The sequence below is a fragment of the Mus pahari genome, chromosome 3, assembly GCF_900095145.1.
Source record: "Mus pahari chromosome 3, PAHARI_EIJ_v1.1, whole genome shotgun sequence".
Lineage (NCBI taxonomy): Eukaryota > Metazoa > Chordata > Mammalia > Rodentia > Muridae > Mus > Mus pahari.
Genome location: NC_034592.1, coordinates 4,423,876 through 4,447,603, shown reverse-complemented (window position 1 = coordinate 4,447,603; position 23,728 = coordinate 4,423,876). Strand labels below are relative to the sequence as shown.

Genomic DNA, 23,728 nt, shown 5'->3' with positions numbered 1-23,728 from the left:
ATGAAGAATCAGACACTATTCTGTATATGTATGCAGGCTCTTCTATGTCCAGTGTGACTTCATTGAGAAGTATGGGCAAATTATTATAGCACAATAGAAACATTCTCAGAATGCCTCTTAGAAATGGCAGAAAAGTTAGAAATGGTGCCCAGAGACTGGAAGAAATTTGGAATGCTGTTTTTCAAGCCTTGCAGAAAGAAAAGTTTGGAAAATCCTCTGCAAAACCACCCTTCACCTGAAAGACACAAATTTGGTTGACCACAGAAAACTATCATTAATGGTAAGACCCACCCTGGCAATGGGTCCTGCTCACCCACAAGTTTTCCTTTGTTTGGGCCAATTGGATTTTGGGGGTCAGATTTTCCTTGGTGTGCTATTCTTAGCAGCAGACAGGGAGCTTTCTGAATCCAACACAGTTCAGTTATATCCACTTTGAACCATATCACAGATGTTCTCTGCATTGTACAACTGGCAGAAAGTGTGGACAGCATGCCCTCAATGCCAGTTCTCAAGTTTTTCTCTCCTTGACCTTTAATGTTTAATAACCACAAGCAGCAAGACCAGAAACAGTAGTACATTCCTGGCATTTCAAATTCCCATGATCCCAGTTGGCATTCAAGAGACTTGCCAAGTCCCTGCCTAGATGCCTCAATTCAGGAAAATGTAAGAGTTATTTTGACCAGTTAATGAAGTTTTCTCTCAGTGCTTAGCCAGGGTCCCCAATACTTGGGTTACACCATACACAGAACCTCTGTTTCTGAAAACACTTAGTTGGTTTCTCTAAAACAGATCTTAACATTTCATTCCAATGAAAGCTCTGATTTCTTTTAGTATTATTTTCAGAGGACCCAATTGGAAGCAGTCAGGGTTTCTTTCCCCTGCTATGACAGTCTGAATATGGCTTTGTTCAATTATCATTAGATATTTGCATAATTGTCATTATGGCATCCTGCAGTAGCCATTGAATTCAGGTCCTGAGATATCAACTTTCTCACAGATAAATCTTAGGGATTATAGATGAAAGAAATCATTCTTAATGATTTCTGGGAAAAAATATTTCATGTGATTTTTATTGCTTTTGTGTGGTTGGTTGGCTCATAGTCACAGAAATTAAACAGTATGTTTGTGGCTTCTAAATCAAAAGAGTTAACTGGAAAAGCAACTATGTAATTACTAGTAATTCAAGTCCCCAGAGCAAGGGACTCGGTAGTATTAGGCTTGGTACTGTCAAAGACATATGTGAATGATGGCTGAGGTTTAGACTAATTGATGACATCCTGTACTTCAAGTCTATCACCAGCTACTGGTGTCACTTCCAGAATCTGTGTTCCTGTGTCTGAATGACCTAATTTGAGCTGACCCTCATTGAATATTTATTTGAACACTTCTCTGAAAAGTGTTGAACACTGCCTGATCATACATAGGGATATTTATTGATATCCCTGGGACTCATCTTTCCTTACTCATTATTACCTACATAGTTCATGTACCAAACTTGTAGAATCTTTTCCAGCTATTCCTGTGTTGATGGGTCCCGAAGGCTTACAGCTGCATGATAAATGAGTGATACCTTAATTAAGACACACATATTTTATAATGCAAAGGAGGCAAGAGACTGCTGTTAAAAATCCATACTCCCTTGGGAGAAATAGTATCATTGAGAAGTTTCAGCTGAAATATAAAATGAACACATACATCAATATCTGCCAAGGCAATTTTTTTTCATTTTAATCCATTAATATAATTTTTGAATAACCATCACGTTAATAAATCTTAGAAATTAGTCAAAGATGAATGCCAGATTGTGATTTGAATTTTCTAACCTTTTATCATGAATAGAAAGTAATAAAATCTTTTGGTGTTGACAATGTATACACTTTGGTCATTTACTACTTCAGAATAAACAAAATAATTGAGAAGCCAATGTGATGCTGTTCTTCAAAATTCTTAGAGGAATTTGATTCAGGGAATCAGGTTTTTTTTTTTTTTTTTTTTTTTTTTTTTTTTATTTATCATTGTATTGCCAGTAGGCACTGAATGCTGTCAAAGTTATGCCTGAAAACAATTAGGCAGATACAGTGGAATTTGAATTTAGTGGACCAGGTGATCCAGAACCTAGAGTAGTACTACCACATAGTACTACCACATAGTTTGACAGGACAGTGAAAGTATAAATGTATGCACACCTATGCAGTTCTCCAAATTTGGAGATTCCTAATTTCATGCTCTCCAGTGAGAATATTCCCCAGGGGTCTTTGTCAGTATTCAAGACCTACAGACTTTTGTCCTGAATTTTTCTCTTGTGCGCATTAATTAACATGTACTGAATAATTCCGAGTGCTACCTAGTCCCATTGGTCTTCAATAAAAGTTAAAGGAAAACCAGATATTACAGGGACACTGACATAAGGCACAGTAAAGTCATACGAACTGGTGTGACATACTTAAGCATCTCAAATCTGAATTTCTGAAATTTTAGTGCCTTGGGGCACAATTATTTTCATAGAATATCACAAAGGCAGCCCTCCACATCAGCACTATTGCTTTAAGCATATAGTTGATTAGGTGACAGGAGAGAGTATTCTTATGGTCCTAACAGGAAGACTTTGAAGAATTAAAAATAGAAAGGCCATACAGTCTTACTTAGCATGAGATGCTAGCAGCTTCACCTTCCATGCACATTTTGAAGCTCCAATTTGTAGATGAGGGAAATGATCCAAGTCTGAGATAGACAAACTGCATGACTTCAGGGTCATGGCTCTGTATCAAGTACAGATTGTTGCCTCAGCGATTATGGATACCAGGTGTCATTGCTTGACAAGCTGATGACTGATGATCCATCAGGCAAATTTCAAGTTTCCACAGAGAGCCTGTTTTCCAGTCTCCTCTTAATTATATCCTCATAATAATTGTTAGAGCAAGAGAAGCAGCACTAGATAAAGCTAATGTTGGGTTGTGGTTGAACTATGTGCTACTTTTGTAGTTTGAAGTTTATGATTTCAAGCTTTGATATGGATAAAGATAAACATATGATAAAGACTAAATAATAAAGGAAAGGGAGATTTCTTTAAGTCCTCCTCCCTATCCTCTCTCCTCAACAGGGAATTGTAGTCCTCCTGCACTTGCCTCCCGTGGCTTGAATTGTAGGTGTCTACCATTGTTCTGGAGCCTGATTCCTGAGAAAATCGACTTAACAGGCAATACAGGGACTTTTTACAAGGAATGCTTTGGTCATCCTCTTCCCACTTTGCACCCTGGGAACACTCGTGATATCTATAAATGCCTTTTCTTTGGAGGGATTTGTATGCTTCTGAGTAATCAATAAAAGTCATGAAGGTTGCCAAATACCTAGGAATTAGAACGTAGAGACTCACTTTCCAAACCTTCAACAGAGACTTGCAGACCTTACATGTCAACAGCGCTGAGTTGAGGAAACGAAGCCTGTCTTTTAACAGAATAATTGCAGTGAACTTAAAGGGTAAAAGCTTTTTAGATGCACTGGTGTTTAAAACTAAAGATGTTCACCATTTTAAAATGGCAGCAGAATCCATGCAAGGGAAGAGAAACTCTATTCTGGGTCTGCTCAGTACACATTTAAGTGAATGGACAATTCTTCCTGGACCTTTGAGCCTTTCTCATCTCATTCATAAAATTAACAGCTTATTTGAAATAGAGCAAATAGTTCATTGAATTAAAAATTGATGGAGTAATGCTGTTCTTATTTGCAAAGTTATATTTGAACATCTTATTGTATTCTAATGTTATATTTTTCTCCTAAACTATTTATTTAGACTTGTTAATATTTAAATTATGTATATATGTGTGTATGAGTACAGGCACTGATGGAGAACAGAAAACGATGTGAGTTCCCCTAGAACTTGGGTTACAGATAATTGTGAACACTGTTGACCAAACTCTGGTCTTCTGGAAAAAAAATAGCAAGTTTTCTTAGCCACTGAGCCATCTCTTCAGCCCTCTGAACAGTTTACACACACACACACACACACACACACAGGAAACAAAACACCATATAATTTGTTTTCTTGTATCAAAAGATCTGCAGAGTAACTTCCACACAGTAGGTGCTTAACACATAGGAAAATTAATTTTGTGGTTCAATGAAAGAACAAGTAAAAGCACGAATCAATGTACTCTGTAAAATGTAAAGTGCTTTATAAAAACACAGCGGTGTGAGGAGATCATAGGTAACACCTCTGGTCTCACAATCTTTTCCCATAAGACCTTCTTGGAAAACAAGTTTCTGAATAGTTTCCATGAACAAGTAAAAATGGTGATTATCGAGGTGGCAGAAATTCTTCAATAAACAGTATTAGTTTTCAAATACCATTGAGTAGAAACGAAACAAAGGCAGAAAGGCATTCAAATGACAAACATAAATAGCACTGCTAACTGATGACCACAGCTGAGGAGGTGAGAGAGGGGACACATAAGGACCCATTCAGGGATGGAATTGGAAAGAGAACAACAGGATTCTTATGACAGTAATAGCATAGAAGACTATTTCTTCAATGCTTCATACTATAGTACACAGTATAGAGAGATCTTCCTTATAGCAGGTGAAATTAATTTTTTCATGGATTATGACTTCCAGATGCTAGTTGTCTTAATTACTTACAGAGGAACGTAAGCCATAGCAATCAAAAGAAGAAAAGAAACAATCGAGAGGTTTAAGTTCAAAACCCACTTTTGACACCAATGATAATTATTGTACCTCTATAAGCCTTTGTTTCCACATCAGTAAAAGGAACAGGTTGTATAAGATGCCTTCCCACTTTATGTATTATCTGGACATGAGCAAACTTTAAGGTAGTTTTATTTTGTTTATAATGTCTGGCATTTGTAGAATTTACATCAAAAGCAAGTTTCCTCCATATTTATATAGTATTAAGTTACAGTTCCTTGCTTTTTAATAGAAATAAAATACATAAGAGATAACTAATGTTTACAGTGTCATTTATTTTGCTTTCAAAAGAGCCTCTGCTAAGATGCTGGGATTCCTGAGCAGAACAAACAAAGAGGCACAAAGTGACTCCAAATAAAAGAGTCTAGGCAAATGGGGGAGACACAGGTGATTTGGCAAATAAAAGAAAGAGGCAGGAAAGAAAGACATAGACAAAAAGAAACTCAAACAGGTTTTCTATTCACTTTGACACTTTCTCAAGAATATATTGCCTTCATTGTCTTGAGTTGCCTTTTGGATTGATGGACTATTTTTCCCTTGTGTGCAATTTTGTGCTTGCCCTACAGATGTGCTTTATAGATCACTTCTCTGTAAGGTTTCAAAAGTCTTTACATCTGTATTAGTTGGTCTGTAAAATAATCTTGCAAAAGCGACAGGAGAATATATTTAATTTTTTTCCAATGTGAAAATTGAGACTCATGGAAGTTGAAGTGGTTTTTCAAAGGAAACACTATGAAGATACAAAGCCATGTCAACTGGTATTCTCATCATTTCTTTATGAGGCGTCTCTTGGATTACAAGAAAATAATTGTTTGAATATACCTAAGAGCTCTCAAATACCCTTGCTTGCTTGCTTGCTTGCTTCCTCCCTTCCTTCCACTATTTCCTTCAAAAGCAAATAGTTCAATTGAAACATTATGGCATGTTACAATAAAACTTTCTGCAATGATAGAAGTGTCTGTAGCCCACAATGGTAGCCATGAACCATGTGTGGCTATGAGCCATTCAAAATGTGACCAGACAACTGAATGAAAATTTATTTAATTTAAAGATCACTACCCATAACTAGCCAGTAGATATAATAGTAAACAGCACCACTTTACATCATATATTTCAGAGTCTACTAAATACCCTAAAAGCCTTACTGTAATAACATTTGTGCTCAGTTCTCCTTTGCCTTTAACTATTCTTTATTTGTTAATGTCCCATAAGGTCTTAACCATTCACAAACATGCCAATAAGTGGCCTGTAACATCTTGTTGGTTGATTTGTAACTCTGATCACTTATTACTACTCTTACAAATAATTAAGATGACATAAGTAACTTCCTTTGTAATACCATTTCTCTGATTTCCTCTAAAGTTGTATGTATTCCACTTTCATTTTTCTCATAAAAATCCCAGTACTAATCTTTCTTCATTCTCACAGAATGTTGACTAAGGTGCTTGTAATGCATAAATCGGATGAAGTCCATGCCACTGGACTCCTTTTTGAAGTTTTTGGAAATTCTCTAGGCCCTTCCTTTGAAGAAAACAGGAATCAAGAACAAACCAGAACTAGAATTTCCTAGCAAGAAGAGATTCTCCTAATATTTCCTCTCATTTCTTGTGGATTCATGTAAAGCAGAATTAATTATTCATTATTAATAATTATATAAGTAATTATTTTATTAATTATTTTTGAACATTTTCATATAACTTAGCATCCTTTTTGCTTCCAATCATTTTTCTCCTATTACTTGGTGCTTTGGTATACTGAATAATTTAGAGGGTCTTGTGCATTTACATAACAGAACTATTGATTATTTTAAGTCTAAGCTGGAAGATGGGCTTTGAAGGATATAAGGCTAACATTACTGCTTGAAGGAATTATGCAAGGAGTGAAAAATATATGCAAAGATATCTAGGCATCTGCCAATCCATTGCTTTTAGAAGCCATGATTATTGCCAAAGTGCATGAAAGCATCCGTATCTCGCCCTAAAAGGAAGTCGTCTATGTGTGCCTTATGTGTCTGTAGAATACCAGTTGCACCAATTGCATTGGCAAGTCATTTGGTTATTGCTTTCTCACCAAAACTGTACCAACAAGAATAAGTTGAGACATTGCATAAAGCATGAGCATAGCAGGGGTACGGATCGTCATCACATCCTGCAACCATGTTCCCTTCTACCTTTCCTTTCTGACATTTTAAACTAAGGTTAGGGAAAAGTTACCATCGTCACATACTTGAAGTATTTGTGAGTATAAAGTATAAAGCAAAATATATGTCACAGAAAAGAAGCCTTGCTTATGGAAAATGATAACCTGGCAGTCAGCTGTCCAGTGTAGACATTGTACCCAGATTATAAACTGTCAGCGAGGTGCTACTGGTAAAGATACTTGCTATGTGAGCCTGAATCTGCAAATGCTGAATGCTGTACCTTGTAAGAACCAGAACTTTCCTTGGCACAGAATGTGAAAGTTTTACAGGGCAAGCCATTTGTAGAAATGTATGACTCAGTACCTGAACTCATATTTAGGGACATGGTTTGCATTTACCTCCTTCCTCCTTGATCGGTACCTCTCCTTTCTTTACTTATGGGAATGTCCCTTAAAAATTTGGATTTCAATCAGACTATAAATGAAAACTCAACTCAAGGGACACTTACAATTGCTTCTTCGAATCAAGGAGGGATGGGTTGATATAAATGGTATGGGGGATGCAAGAGGAGGCAAATGATACATGCTGCAGCTAAATGAAACACTTCTGGAAGTAACATAAAAATATTGAGGATTATCTTACAATGTTATCAAAGGAACCAGTGATGCATCTTGCATTTGTTTTGTCTTGATGACAAAATACACTTTTTAGAGCCACAAGAGCCTGCCTTGTGTTAGTTATAAACAAAAATATATTTATATATATATTTATGTAACTACTATGTGCTTTAAAGAAAATTACTGTGTGATTCAGCAGGGTTATATCATTCCTTTTTTTTTTTTCCTATCACCAGGGATATGTTGACTTGAATGGGACAGGGATTGACAATGAGTTTTTTATACAGACATGGTAAACTTCACAAAAAAAAAAAAAAAACCTTAAGATATTTGTCTCAAAAAATGATCTCACGAATATTCCTCTTAATTCTGTCTGTTTTTATAAGCCAAGAGCAAATGTGGCTTCCTAGAACTCCAGGTGGGAGAGGAAGCAGCACCTTAGAAAGCAAATTTCATTTTATTCTTCAGTGAGAGAATGGAAAACATCACTGGCTGCTCCTTCCTCTCTGGTCCTTAGCTTAACATTAGGGAATTATGTCACAGCTCACAAAAAGAGTATTCAATACCAAGGAAGAGGCAGGCATAGTTTGAACTTCTGAACAAATGAAAGATTCATCCTACAAAGTAATGAACTTGTCTGGACAACAGCATCTAGAGAAAAACATAAAATCTTCCTGCTGATAGTCTGTTTGGAAAAGAGAAAAACCTCCATCCATGTTTGGTTTTGCTCTCGTGTGAGCTCTTGTTCCCTGCAATCTTGAAACATTCACCATTGCTCTTTTCAGTGACAGTGTTCAGGCATTGGAACATGATTATCTTTGAGACGTCAGAGAAGAACATTTGAACCAAAAGTGTAGATCCCTTGTGAACTAAAGCTTTATTTATTATCATATTTTTTCCTTGATTCCTTTGCAACCCTGCACCTAAACCAAAAGCATCGTCATCTCGTCACACTCCTGGCAAGTCCACAGGAGATGTTCCTTGTGAACCATGGATGTCATTCCACTAGGGAATTCTTTATTCAGTGTACGTGGTGTCTTGTACAAGTTTGAGTTTTCCTCTCAATGTTCCTGGGCTGGGCTTGTCCAGAAATCTCGTCGCCCTTCTGCCTACAGCAGTTTAGGGCTCCTTTGTGTGTGGTTGTGGGTGTGTGTTTGTTTGTCTTAAATGCATAAGCAAAGTTTTAGTCTTAACACCTGTAAGCCAGTACTGGTGCTGCTCTGTCCTAAAATTTTAGCACTGCTCTGATACAATAAAACCTTCTTTCTCTCCAACTGGTTCAACTTCTGCATAGGCAGGATGTCCTGATCCTCTTCGAAACTTCATTGCTGGCCATCTGCTTGGGCGTCTCTAAAACAAGAAAATATAGAAACAATGAGCACAACAATGAACACTTATCAATGATACATGTTTACCAGGTTCTGTCTGTAGAATGTTTGTCATACTCAAAGTTTCAATTCCCAGCACCTTGCACATCAAGTATAGGTAGCACATTCCTCTAATCTTAGCTTCAGGGAGGTGAAGGCAAGTGAATCTGAGGTTCAAACCCAGCCTGTTACACATAAGTTACAATATTTTCTTACTATTCTATGTTGACTTTTTAATGCATCACATTAAGTGATCTACTACAGTAAACCCCACTGGAAATGATTTATCATCCTCCGTAAGGTCCCTGAGCCTTGAGTATCCATTTTGGTTCTACTGACGCCTATCAGACAGCAGACTATTGACAACTGTAAGTTTCTGAAAGGCAAGGTTTAGTGAGTGCTTTGTAATTATTTATGTTTGAAAGGTGCCAAAATAAGCAAGATAAACTATGACTTTAATATTTATTTACTTATTTCCGAATGAATGCCCACATGAACTTATGTGTACCACATAAATGCAGGTGACCACAGAGGCCAGAAGAGTCCATCTGATGCCCTGAAAGTAGAGTTATAGGAGGGTGTGAGCTACTTGATATGGGTTCTGGGAATCAAACCTGGCTCTTCTATAAAAACAATAAGCTCTCTATGATAAGCCCTCTCTCTAGCCCATTAAAAATTCATTAAAAAAGGAAACAAAACAAAACCTCCACTTTTTTTTTGTGAGCAGAATCTTCTATGTAGTTCCGGCTGGCCTGGAACTTGTAAAATGGCAACCTTTGCTTCAAAGTATGAGGATTAAAGATCTGAACTTCCACATGTAACCCTGAGGTAAAAAATCTCTTTTCTACAAGTCAATATCAATATCAATTTCTTTGTCACTAATTCACTAAAAAGTATGACCATAAAATTCTCTAACCATTCCTATGAGTTGGTTTTAATTAGCTGTTAGATTTACTAGCAGATAAGATAGAGGAAATATCACTCAGACTTGAGAAATCATTTATTAAACTAAGCACATCTATTTATGACTTTTAGGTTCGAACATTAAAGGTGTCAAATCTTAAAAATGGGACCCATCACTAAAGTCTGAGAACAAAACTAAGCCTATGAAGTTAATATTGTATAGTAGACACTAATTCTAAAACACAGGCTATTTGTATTGACAAGAGGAACCTTTTTTTCCAATGCTCTGTCTATCAAATTAACCCACTGTGATTTTGAAATAGATGTGCTGAAATGAATTATTAAGCTACAGCCAGAGACGACACTAAAATGCATTTCATAGCCACAGTGACATTAGAAGTGATTACTCCATTTATCAAAGTGTCTGCAATTTTGGCGTAAATAAGGCAATAAATATTGAAGGGATCTTCTTCCTATGTAGACTTTGAATGCGAAAGAGGTTAAATATCAGTGTTCATGTAGTGACACTTGGTACCTCGCTCTTGCTAAGTGTGCTAACGATATGCCAACATCAATGATTAATGGCTGTGAGGGAAGTATTTCACATGAAGCAGGAATGAGTATCAGTTTTATGTTCTGGAAAAATGCCAGATGAGGTAATTATATTCTGATTATTAATAACATTATACACTGGAATCATAACACCATGCAGTCAGAAAGTCTGACGTTTATTAGCTGATTAAAGCTTATGAGGTAAGTGATGCTGGATGCTCCTTGCTACCACAAAAAAGACATTAAAACTACCCCAGGCGCAGCCCCTGCAGTGGGCCTGAAGATCACCTTTGACAGGCACATACTGAGTCTCTCTCTGAAGGTGGGTACTATAACTAGCAGCTGCTAAATATTTTAGGGAAAAGACTATATGCCCTATAGCTTACTATTTATAGTTTGACATAGCTTCAGAACTGGGCTTCTCTAAAGCCATGGCGTCTCCAGGCAAACAGCATTGTTAATTCGTTCCTTCATTTCTATTTTTGTAAAAGGGAAAGGATTTTGATGGCCCCTGGGTCCAGCTGACAAGGGCTACCCCAGAAAATGATCCCTGCTCCTCAAGATTTACAGATGACAAGCATACTGAGTGGCCCTCATGTAAGTCGCATGCTAGTATACTCTCCGAAGCATTTGGTATTCATTTGCATTTTCTACAAACTAGGAAAAAGCAGCTGAGATTAAAATGAAATCTATCTACTCACAAAATTAATTTTGCCCATGTTTGAAATTACTTCTTAAAATTCAGTAGTTTAAATATACCCCAGCCAGTGTTTGTGGACATGATTTTACTTTCACCTTACTCTTTTTCCATTAATTAATTTCTTTCTTTTCTTTCAATTTTTTATTAGATATTGTCTTCATTTACATTTCAAATGCTATCCCGAAAGTCCCCTATACCCCCCCCCCCCGACCCTGCTCCCCTACCCATCCACTCCCACTTCTTGGCCCTGGCATTCCCCTGTACTGAGACATATAAAGTTTGCAAGACCAAGGGGCATCTCTTCCCAATGATGGCTGACTAGGCCATCTTCTGCTACATATCCAGCTAGAGACACGAGCTCTGGGGTACTGGTTAGTTCATATTGTTGTTCCACCTATAGGGTTGCAGACCCCTTCAGTTCCTTGTGTACTTTCTCTAGCTCCTCCATTGGGGGCCCTGTGTTCCATCCAATAGATAATTGTGAGCATCCACTTCTGTATTTGCCAGGCACTAGCATAGCCTCACAAGAGACAGCTATATCAGGGTCCTTTCAGTAAAATCTTACTGGCATATGCAATAGTGTCTGCATTTGGTGGCTGACTATGGGATAGGTCCCTGGGTAGGGTAGTCTCTGGATGGTCCATCCTTTCGTCTTAACTCCAAACTTTGTCTCTGTAACTCCTTCCATGGGTATTTTGTTCCCTATTCTAAGGAGGAATGAAGTATCCACAGGTTGGTCTTCCTTCTTCTTGATTTTCTTGTGTTTTGCAAATTGTATCTTGGGTAATAGAATACCCAAGATACAATTAATTTATTTCTTCACTTTACATTCTGATCACAGCTCCCACCCCCAGTCCCTGCCTCACAAAGCACATCCCATTTCCCCCTCCCCTTCTGCTCTGAGAAGGGAGACACCTCCTGGGTACCAACCCACACTGACACATCAAGTCACTGCAGAACTCTGCACAGCCTCTTCCACTGAGGCCAGTTAAGGGAACAGGATCTACTGGCAGGCAACAGAGTCAGGGACAGCCCTGCTCTCGCTGTTGTGGGACCCACATGAAGACCAAGATGTGTGTCTGCTACATATGAGGTCATCTTTTTAGAAGCTATTATTTTGTTTTTATTTCCTAGTGCCTGGGAATGAATCTGGGCCATGCACATGCTGGGTCAGTTGCTGGCTCAGGGATCTTCCCCAGCTTATTTTCAGTTTTTTTTTTTTTTTTTAACATATCCTTAAAGAATATTTCCCTTGATTTATTATTATTCCTTTTGGAAACAAAGCTAGAAAAATGTAATAATGATTTGGAATCCCTTGAGGTCCCATGTCACACATCATTTGCTTATCTAGTTGTTCACCACCCTCCTATATCTCATTAGTAAAGATGGGTAAAATTAATAAAGCACAATGGAAAATTACCCAAGATAGTGTTCATTTGTACAAAACTTAAAAATCTTATATAAAAGAAATGGCATTTCTCATAGTAATCAGTTAGAATACATACACATTAAATACTATAAACTGAAAACCTGAATGTTTGAAAAATATTTGTAACATTGACAGAATTCCACAAAAGGAAGGCTCCATACCATAAAAATTTTGCTTCATGAATGAAATGACAAAAAAACCTTATGCTATCACTTCCAGCATGCGTGGGATATGCACGAACCAAATCTTTAGTCTGTGTTTGGTATGGAAGAAATTTATTCTATTTTTAATTTTTTTCTGTTCTTTCACAATTCCCTTGAGGCCTCTGTCTCATAACTAAAAAACACAAAGAAAAGTGGAAAAACTTTGCCAAAAATCTGCTGTCCTTTATCAGACTTTCACAAAGACATAGGCAATGTCGTTCTGAGACCACACTATGGTGACTAAGTCATGTGATGTCTTTGGATTTTTTTTTCCCTATCTTTAAACTTGTATCTAATGTCTCCTTTAAGAATCTAGGACCTTTATAATTGTCCTGAATTGCTTAAAATCTGGGTAAAGATAATAATAACAGCAAAAATAAAACCTCTGTGTTGTGATTACTAAATTATCATCCCTCCTGTTTTGGTTTATTATATAAGTCCTAAATATATAGGAAAGTTATATTCATTGGCCTTTACTGAAGTTGTTATTCTATATCTGTCGGCAGCTGTTCCACTATCTGTTTAGAGGAAGATAATAGTTAACTATGACTTTAAGTGGACAAGTAAGTATTTGATCTCATAGAAAAGTCCATAGTGTTGGGGCTGCAATGTGAAACATCTACCCAATTGGCTGAGGAGGACATGGACAGAGGAGACTGGAAACCTGGGCACTGATTTGGTCCCATAGTGAACTCACATGTCTGATGAGAGAGAATCAGCCATATGGGGGAGAGATCCTTTGAGCTTCTTCCTTGAGACTCAGACATTGCCAAATCTATTTTCTTTTAAGAATGGCCAATTCAAAGTATTATAGGAACTGGTAGATACTCCAGGGTCAGTTGCTGGTAAAGCAGAATGCCTAAAGCAGAAAACCCTATATTCAAACCAGAATGTAGTGTGAATCTATTATTACAGACACGGTCAGCCAGCCTTCCATTTAATTTCTGAGAAGTTATGTGATTACATTCAGAAGAAAATATTCACAGTGATTTGTGGGCATTTGGGTAAGTCAGGTAGGCTGAATTCTCCTTAATTACTCCTTTAGCACTAGTAATTGAACAGTCATCCAAATCTGTCTCAATGGTCAATGACAAGACAATTAGTTGATCCACAAACCAACCTGTGGGGTACCTTCAGCTAGCACTGTGCACAAAACAGTTCCTGGAGACCTATTCTCAGGTGCACAGAGGACACAGACAGGACTCTCTGGGCTTAAATAGCCCTGGAAAGGAAAACAATCAGCACTTAGGTTAATGAAAGGGGCGAGTGTAAAATTCATGGCCCAGACAGAAGATGCTATTGCCTCCCTCTGTGAGAACAGGAAGTGGCACGAGGTTTGAGTCACTCCCAAACTCAAGGTAAAGGAACTGGTGGGTCCTTTGTTATGTTTCCTCATCTGGAAAATGAAAGGAACTGAAGAACAGAGGTTGGTTTCTACTTACTCTCCTCTTAAAACCTATTTTCTTTAAATTAATTAATTAATAAACTTTACATCCTGCTCGAAGTTTCCCCTCCCCACTCTTCTCCCAGTCCTTCCCTCCTTCACTTCCCCCATCCATTCCTCCTTTCTCTCTCTGTAGAAAAGAGGAGCTCTCCCATGGATATCAACCAGCCTTAGCATATCAAGTTGCAGTAAGACTGGGACTTCTTTTATTGAGGTTAAAAAAGGCAGTACAGTATGGGAAAAGGGTCCCAAAGGCAGGCAACAGGGTCAGAGATAGTCCCTGCTTCTGCTGTTAGGAGTCCCACATGAAGACCAAGCTGCACAACTGCTGTAATTAATTACATATATGCAGAGTGTCTAGGTCAGTCCAATGAACAAACCACAAAAATCTTCTACTTTCCCTTTGTCCTGCTTACCAGATGTTCAGGGTTTAAGATGGAGCAGCAATGGAGGCAATGATGAATCAATGACTGGTCCAGCTTGAGACCCATGCCATCATAGGGAGCCTGACACTGTTAATTATATTCTGCTATACTTACTGACAGGAGCCAAGCATAACTGCCATAGAGAGGCCTCACCCAGCAACTGATGGAAACAGATGCTGAAATTCTTTTAAAAACTTTTAAGACCATAGTCTCTTTTCAGGAGTACAACCTCACCTGGTGCTCACCAGTCTAAGGAGCCAGCAGCTGACTTTTTCTTTCTTTCTTTCTTTCTTTCTTTCTTTCTTTCTTTCTTTCTTTCTTTCTTTCTTTCTTTCTTTCTTTCTTTCTTTCTTTCTTTCTTCCTGTCTGTCTGTCTTCCTTTCTTTCCTTCCTTTCTTCTTTCTGTCTGTCTGTCTGTCTGTCTGTCTGTCTTCCTTTCTTTTCTTTCTTTCTTTCTTTCTTTCTTTCTTTCTTTCTTTCTTTCTTTCTTTCTTTTCTTTCTTAAAATATTTTATGATTTCGTTCATTAATCATGTTTGCAAGCTTTGCATTTAAGTGTTCATGCTTCATTACGAGCTTACTAAGCTCAAAGGAGCCATTTGCAGGCGGGTGTGGGAGGCCTAGGAGTGGTCATTCCTAGTCATCTCCCAGTACTATGGCTGCTGCACCATGAGACATCCCTGAAGATTAAGGGTCATGATTCTGGATGGTAACTTAAATCAAGAACACTGTCTCAAGAGTTTAACCCTGTGTACCCAGCACACAGACTGACCAGGGAACTAAACACACATTTATTTGATAGCCAAATTGGCTCTTTAACATTTACCTTTGATACATGTTGACTGGGAAAAGGAAGGGTATATTTTTGTTTTTCATACCTTCAAACACAGTCGTTCACTATTTTCCTTACTTTGTATTGAGTATTTTTTGGCTTAGCGAGTTACAAGGCTGAAGTTTCAAGACATAACAAACAATTATAAAATGTACTAGTTAACTTTGAATTTCAGATAAACAAGTCACTTTTCAAACTATGTCTAATCCCACAAATTTAAACAAAAATTGACTCATTTTTGTTTGAAATTCAAATATGTTTAAATGACCTGTATTTTATTTGGCACCCAGCTGTATAAAATTACTGGCCCTGAGTTCCAACCAGTGAAACTTGCCATCTAATTTAAAAATACAAGACTTGAGTTTGAGAGTGTCTCTCTACCTCATGGATTATAGGTTTTTCTTTCCTTGAAAAAAAAAAAAAAAGAATAATTTTCTAGAAATGGCCAAGAATTGCCAGAAACAGCTCAATACCTATGTGACTTAATTCCTCAATGTTTTATACATTTTTTGCTTTTCTTATTTTAGTTTTTCTTCATTTGGAAGTTGTCTTCTAGAACTGTCCTCTAAATGATCTAGAAATATGAGCAGTAAGTATCACTGGCTCAGATACAAATGAGAGTACCCAAAAACATCCATTAACAATGACAAAATCATGCAGCATGTTTTTTTTTTTTTTCTTTAAAGCTAATGTATTGAAAGTATAAAGAAAATGAGTTTCCATTGGCTACTAAATTAAATACTTTTTATTTATTTTTTATTTATAATTCTTCCACTGTTTCTCTGTCTCTGTCTCTCTCTGAGTGTGTTTGTGTGTGTGTGTGTGTGTGTGTGTGTGTGTGTGTGTGTGGCCAAAAGAGAGTGTCATATCCCCTAGGAGCTAAAGTTCCAGGGAGCTGTGATATGCCTGGTCTGGGTTACTGAGACCAAACCCAGTCCCTTTGCAAAAGTAGCAAGCGCTCTTAATTGCTAAGTCAGCTCATTCCGAGTTCAGACATTCAGTGTGAGGAGGAATGTTTTCAACTCCTACATCTCAAGCACTTAGTGTCTTATTTTCTTTTACTGTGAAGTGGTTTCCAAGCAGAATGAAATTAAAATCCCTTTGAGAGAGGAAAGTCAAAATATAACTGATATTGAGAGGCCCCGATGACCTCACTTACATGCTCACAAGCAAGGCTCAGGCAAACACATTTGATAAATGTCCCCCAGAGAGCCAATGATCAGTGAGCTCGAACACTTCCCACTATCTACTTACTGTTCCTCATCCATATCTATCATTTCCTTCTCGGAAACTGCCTGGGGGATTCCCTCAATCAGGAGTACCACTTAATTTATCATCTTTACTTATACAGACCATCCATCTCTGTTTATGTCTAGGAAAATGGTCCAGATGCCCATGTACAGATTAGAAGTCACTTCTTACCCTGCTGTGCTAGTTCAGATAATTCTAGTGTTTTATCAGTCTCTCTTGTTGTACTCTGGAAACACTGTGGTAGCTTCTGAGGATGGATCTTATAGTGTCTGCTTTTTCCTGCTCTCTCTAGATATCCTAAGGCCCAGGAGACAAGAGCTGCTCAACTCTGAAATGTCTACTGCAGTGGAGTACCAAAGACAGTTGATACCTGGAGTGGATTCTTTTTTGTGTGCTTCTGACTATTCCTTCTATACTCTCAGAAGGACATTGGCTATTATGAAAAATAAAAAATAAAATAAAAATTACTTTTCTAAGTTCTTTTCTGTTGCTGTAATAAAACACGTCAACACAGAGTGACCAAGGGGATGGAAAGGTCTACCAGTGAGGGGTGAGAGCAGGAACACCAGGTAGGAACTTGAAGGAGTAACCAGAGAGAAATACTGCTCATAAATTTACGCTTAGTTAGCTCTCTTATAGAGGCCAGGACTACCTACCTATGAATGGTGTCACCTGAAATGAGTTGGTCCCTCCTCTATTAATTAATAATCATGAGAGATATATTCAATCTGATTTATGCAGTTCCTCAGTATAGGGTTTCCTCAGATAACTCTAGGTGGTGCATGTCAAATTGATAGTTAAGTCAAACTAGAAAAGATTGTCACATAAAACAAGAACACAGAAAACTGAATGTGTATCTTGTGATGCACATTCCTGATGATTCAGGAACATAAAAGAATATTGCCAAGTAATTGAGCTTCACCAAACTCAGAGGGTGATTTTTCCTGTAACAAACTAAAAGCTGTGAGTCGGGTATTCTCACACATACAACTGTGACGCCAAGAGTTTTCATTTTGAGTCTACGAATTTCATGCAAATGTACAAAGTACTATCTTATGGGCTGTGCTTAAAACAAGTACCCAGCATCCTAAGTACTCCAAATTCACTCTCTAAACGGATGCTTGTCACACAGTTATTCTAGGATAAGCATCCATATAGCAGTCCACTTACTTGTGGACAAATAATAAAACTATGCTAAGCTTATGTTCATATCAATATTGTGATAAGAAAACCCAATAGTAGCAGACTCTGCCCTTTAGCAATAGTTTGTTAAAGTTTTTCCAGCAAATATATATATATATATATATATATATATATATATATATATATATATATATATTTTTTTTTTTTTTTTTCCCTTACTATGGTTTAGAATTTCTGGCATGTAATGCCATTTAAAAGTTAATCTTATTTTAAATTTTACCCAGAAATGGCCTCTATAAACAGACAAAATCCCTTGATTATCTGAACCTGGACCCAAAACTTAGTCTACAATAAAACAAAACGGTACAGACAAAAAGACTCATAATGAATGTAGGTGTTAATTTGCAGAACGTTTAATCTATTGTATAGGTTCTATATTCTTGAATGATATGCTATGTTCATGACTCTCTCATTCATTGCCATACATGTTGATACCCTAACTGGGCATGATGATAATGACTATCAGTGAATGCATTCAGTCAGCCAATGAAGTTACCCTTTTCACACATCTATTCAAAACATACTGCTAAACTAAAAGCATACAGACTGTGTTTAGGGAGTCATTCATTTGCATGTAAAAGCTTTAAAAAATGCTAACAAGTAGTGTTATCCCAAACCACAGCAGTAAGAATTCAAAGTGTATAAATCAAATACCCACTGAAAACATTCAAGATATGCTATGAGTTTCAAGGAAATGCCTTTCAGGTGAAGTTGACGCAGTAAACATAGTTCCATGAACAGAATAAATATACTATAAAGAGTAGCCAGAGTGAAGCTCACCACTGATGAGCCATCTACCCCTACTATTTGGGGGCATATTCCTGGTCTTCAGAAACTGTCAGTCCCTGGTTTTGTGTAATTTCATTGTCCCTTTCAATAACTTTAGTAACCTTTTCTATCTCAATGTTTCTTCCAGATTATTTTGAATTTATTCAATCAAACCCCTTCGACACTGCTCATTAGACCTTATTCAACTTCGCCTCAAAGCAGCCACCTGTGGATCTTAGGATCACCTAAGCCTCTACTGCCCTATTTCCTTAGGCACAACATTGACCATCATTAGTTTCTGCCATTTTCCCAGTCTCTGCCTCATACTCTGTCGGCCTTGGAACGTTTTCAGTCAATTCACAAGTAGCTCTCTCATCTACCTGACAAGCAAGTCTAGATAAAAAATTCTTTATAAAAAATTCTTAGCTATTACATTTTTGGATTCTAGATTCTAAGCCTCTACAGCTATTGTGAAAGGTCACACATACCCAGTTTAGTCAAAGAACATCAGTGCTTAGACTGCTGCCTGCTGGTGGCATTCTCACAGGATGCCCACTGGTGGCATTCTCACAGGATGCCCAGTAAACAGACATTCAGGTCCCACATTCACCTCCTGCTCGCCACAAATTCTGTACAACTCACTCTATTTTTACTTAGAATTCATGCTTTCTTCTTATCTGAAATTTATTTCTTTTGAGTATTTGTTTTCTGTCCAATGTTCTTGACTCAGCTAGCAGGTGATGTTATCACTTTCTCCTTTGCAAACACTTCTCGACACTCATGCCTCCTTACCTTCCCCCTTTTCTCCTCCTCCTCTTCCCCTATCCCCTTAATGCACCTTCTCCTAAGCCCACACTGATCTTGCCATCAGGCCTAGTTTCCTCTCTTCTCCTGTGACATGACAGCACTTTATCCTGCTTCGGAACTTTCCATTTTTTAACTTCCTTATGCAGATTGATGATATATTCATCTGCATTTTATTATTTCTTCTCATTTCAGCTGGTTGGTCCTACCTTCATTTCTTCCTTTCCTTGTTTTTCTATGAAAAGGCCCAACTGAGATTTGGTCATCAACTCAAAGTCAACTTGTGTCTAACCCCTCACTCTCTGTCTTTAAAACTTTGCCTTCTGATTTTTGCAATTCTCTTACTAGCTCATTTAATTACCAGGTTGTGTGGATGTCCGGTATTTACTACTGAGCCCTTTCTTTCTCGCATTACTAATTGAGAGGTCCCTTTCCTTACCACTAAAGAACTGGGGATTTTCCAGATTGCATTTTAGTTTTTCAGTCTCTCTATCTATAACACAGTTTTTGGTCTCACTGCAGAAACAGTGAGTATCCAAAAGAACTGATTCAAAATATTTTCAGACAGGCAAAAGAGATCTTAAACTCTATTTTTATCATTCACACAGTTCTTGAATTAACCCCATTCCACATCATCTGTAAAGACCCAAATTCAGCTCAGTATCCACCTCATAGAGTCACTGACAGAACCATCTAACTGCCTTCCAAGGGTTCTTAATGGGCACAAGTATTTAACTGAGTAATAATTTGTTATCAGACAGGCAATTTACTCTAAAGAAAAGTAATTTGTAGTGGGTTTGGAAACAATCTGGTTGAGTTCTACCCAGTGACTTGGCCAACAGACAAGACAATGCTACTGTGGTCATAAATGTTCTAGTAAAATCAAATGTGAGTTAGTGCCTCTTGCTTCAATGGTATGACAGGCCAAGTTCCTCAAGAAACTGCTCTTATAAACTTATTCCTGTTGGGAGTACCGAAGTGTTTCTAAATCAAGAGAAAGAGAGCTGGCAGACTTGGTTCTCAGCAGCTTTGACTACAGGGATGGTAAAAGGAGAGCTAGTCTTTCCCCTAAAGTACTTGTGTTGTTTAGTCTATGTTTTAATCACACAACTAGTGAACAGTCTGATTAAAAAAATTTAGACTATCAAGCCTATGAGTTTACACTATTTAAAAATTTTATGGGATGTCTCCCTGCCAGAGTAGTACAAAAATAGATCTTTTGAAAGGATAGCAATATTTTGACATTTTAAAATTTGTGTAATGTTGGATGAAATTAACATGCTAGCACACATTTTATCTATTTAATGTTTAATGGTAATTGCACTAATCTCACACAAAAGTAATTAGTAAAGTGATACATATGATGCGTTGTTTGACAGCAGTGATCACTTTTTCTAGGTACACATATCAGGGGTTTCTTTTTTTCTTTCCTTTTTTAAAGAGAGCACAGACAGTTGATGGGAAAAGTGGCGTGGCTAACTGATCATAAAATAATCAGTTAGGTTATAGTAATTAAGAAGGAATTTAATAGAAAGCTCAATGAAATACAAGATATTTTATTCAGTATTTTTAATAATTCTTACCAGTGAAATGAAGTAATTATTTCATTGAATTAGCAACACTGTTTTAGTTTTGGGAATTTAAGTGAACATATATGAACCAGCAAAGAAAGATGATGGCTATTAAACGAATCTTATTTTGATTACTGTATTTAAAAAGCAATCACTATGAAGTCTACATGATGTCCCAAATTATCTAGTGATGCACATGAAAAATTCTAGCCTGTTAGAATCAAAGACATCAGAAATGTGTGTGTGTGTGTGTGTATGTGTGTGTGTGTGTGTGTGTGTGTGTGTGTGTGTGTGTAGGTCAGAGGGCAATTTAGGGGATTAAGTCTGTCATACATGTGAGGTCCTGTAATAGACCTCAGGTTTTTGGGTTCAGGAGCAAGCCCCTTTACCCACGGAGCCATCCTGCTGGTCCTCTTTTTGAAGTAACATTTTGCAGTCTACTCTGCTTATGTTTTTGTTGTTTATTTGTTTTTTAACTATTTATTTAATGTATGTGAGTTCACTGTAGCTCTCTTCAGACACACCAGGAGAGGGAATCAGATCCCATTACAGATGATTATGAGCCACTATGTGGTTGCTGAGAATTGAATTTACGACCTCTGCGCTTAACTCCATCCCCCTCCCCCCCCCCCCCCCCCCCCCCCCCCCCGCTTATGTTTTGTTAAAGCTCTGTAAAATGCCCCCTAATAGTGATGCTCTTTAACAAGAGTGTAACAGCATTTCAACTAGCTTTGATGTCTTACCCCACTTTCTGGAGCTCATGAGAACTGAATATCATCTTTTACCTCCTCTAAGAATAGAAACAAGAAGTAATTTATTTCAGTGTTTCATTTCCCCTCTTGAGTTTTCTTAATGACGGAACTAAGAAGTACCTTAAAGGAAAAATTCAGTTGTAAGAAATGTGCCACTTCAAGATAAAGAAAGATTTGTGGTCCTCTGGAATGCCTTTCTCTGCTTACTACATGGGTTTGCTAATGCTCACGTCTTCCCAAAGCCTCCCACAGCAGCTGCAGAGTGAGCATGACCGAGAGCTTGGAAACATGCTTTCCTCCCACGCAGCAGCAGCTGGGCCCCGTGGCTCTGGCTTCCCTCCTCGTGGCACTGCAGACTGCCAGGAAACGTCGAGGGACACGGCTGCCCGTGTTCACTTCATATTCTCCATGAGTCCTTGTTAGTCACAAATATTTTGGGGGATAGGTAACCAACAGAGTGTTCAGTGGCTCCAAGGACTTTTGTAGGGTGGAGACTGCCCACCAGGCTGAGGAGTCCTGGACTGGAGTGACAGCTTTGCATCTGGCTATCACTCAACCTGAGTAAAAGGCTGTACTATCTAGTCTATTTTTTCTCCACAGGATTGGACTCTGTAGTTGAGTCAGAATCACACATCTCATGGACGTTTTAGGGACTGAGGCTTCTGATCCTTTGTATTTAGATGGGTTTTATAGTAACTATAATGATATAATCGGAATCCCAACAAATATACTGTTATAAGAAATAAAAATCACCCTCTGTGATGTTAACATTGATAACTATACTGTTATTTTCTGTATCCCCATAAATATATTTACTACAGAGTAAAAGGCAACATCCCTGTAGGCTTATTAAGTAGAGCTCTGCATGAAATGCACTTGATATGACCACTTGGGTAATTGTGTGCTTTTGTTGGGGGAAGTCACAAAATCTTCTATTTGCATGCATTCTGGGGTTTCTATTTCCTTTCACATTCTATGATTCTGTTCATTAAAAATCCTTGAAACTTCCACGGAAGGCCGATATGTTGGTTCTCCAAAAATGAAAAGATTTTCAAAATGCAAGGTAAATGGTTCAACTTTGTATTTAAGTTTGTGAAATTATTTTACAATTTCTAAATCAAGCCAGAGTGCACGATGTAAGAATGGTAGAGTCATTTGTTTCTCCCTGAGAAGTTGACTGTTTAGGTCAGCAGTGAGTTTTCTTCACGTTTTACTCAGTGTTATTTCATCAACCCATGCCGATAGTTCTATGAGAAGTCCTATGGTAATGGCAGTCATGTTTACCTCAAGTTCTAAACTGAAATATACTTAAAACGAATTATTCAATGTGGAATCTGCATCTAACTTAAATACTGTATTATCTTGTCATTCACTGCCCATGGCTCCATGTGGTGGGATGTGGTGGGAAGGTCTGGTTCACTCGGGTAGGGCTGGCACACAGCAGAAACTCAACAAATGATAAATAAACGTCCTAGGAAATGGCCAATGTATCCGTTGCTTGCTAAACTTCTGTGTCTTCTTTAGGTTTTAATTTCTTCCTCCCCCTTTGGAAAAAAATTACAGCTCTTTTCTAACTTGTGATATGTATAGGGAGAACCAATATTTTCCCCAATCTTCCCTCCCCCAATTTTATTTTAATAAACTAATGTTTTCCAATAGAAATGTACACCAAGCTATAGAGATCACTTAAATTTGTGTAGTGGACACAGTCAAAAGTAAAAATAAGAGAAAACCATTTGGAGAGCAGGTCTTTGTTCTTCAACCTAGGCTGCTCTTAAAGATATAATCCAGCCTTAGACTCATTAATGCTCGAGTTCAGTAAAATGCCATTTAATAATCTGTGATTATTTAAATTATCAGTGAGGCCGGGTGGTAGTGGCACACACCTATAATCCCAGCACTTGGGAGGCAGAGACAGGTGGATTTCAAAGTTTGAGGCCAGCCTGGTCTACAGAGTGAGTTTCAGGACAGCCAAGGTTACACAGAGAAACCCTGTCTAGAAAAAACAAACAAACAAACAAAAAACAAAAAAACAAAATAAATTATCAAAGAGATATTCTACATTC

General features: G+C 37.7%; 1 protein-coding gene across 3 annotated transcripts in view; it reads right to left on the bottom strand.

Annotated features, from left to right (window-relative positions):
* Positions 1–4,028: 4,028 nt before the first annotated feature.
* The window catches only part of Plxdc2 (plexin domain containing 2), a 385,031-nt gene continuing 365,331 nt past the window's right edge, over positions 4,029–23,728 (bottom strand). For 2 of the 3 annotated variants that reach the window (XM_021192904.2, XM_029536023.1), the window contains one exon: positions 4,029–8,808. In XM_021192904.2, coding sequence (XP_021048563.1) covers positions 8,692–8,808 — 117 coding nt within the window. In that variant the 3' untranslated portion in view covers positions 4,029–8,691. The remainder of the gene's footprint in view (positions 8,809–23,728) is intronic. The other variant, XM_021192901.2, reaches the window with a different exon arrangement.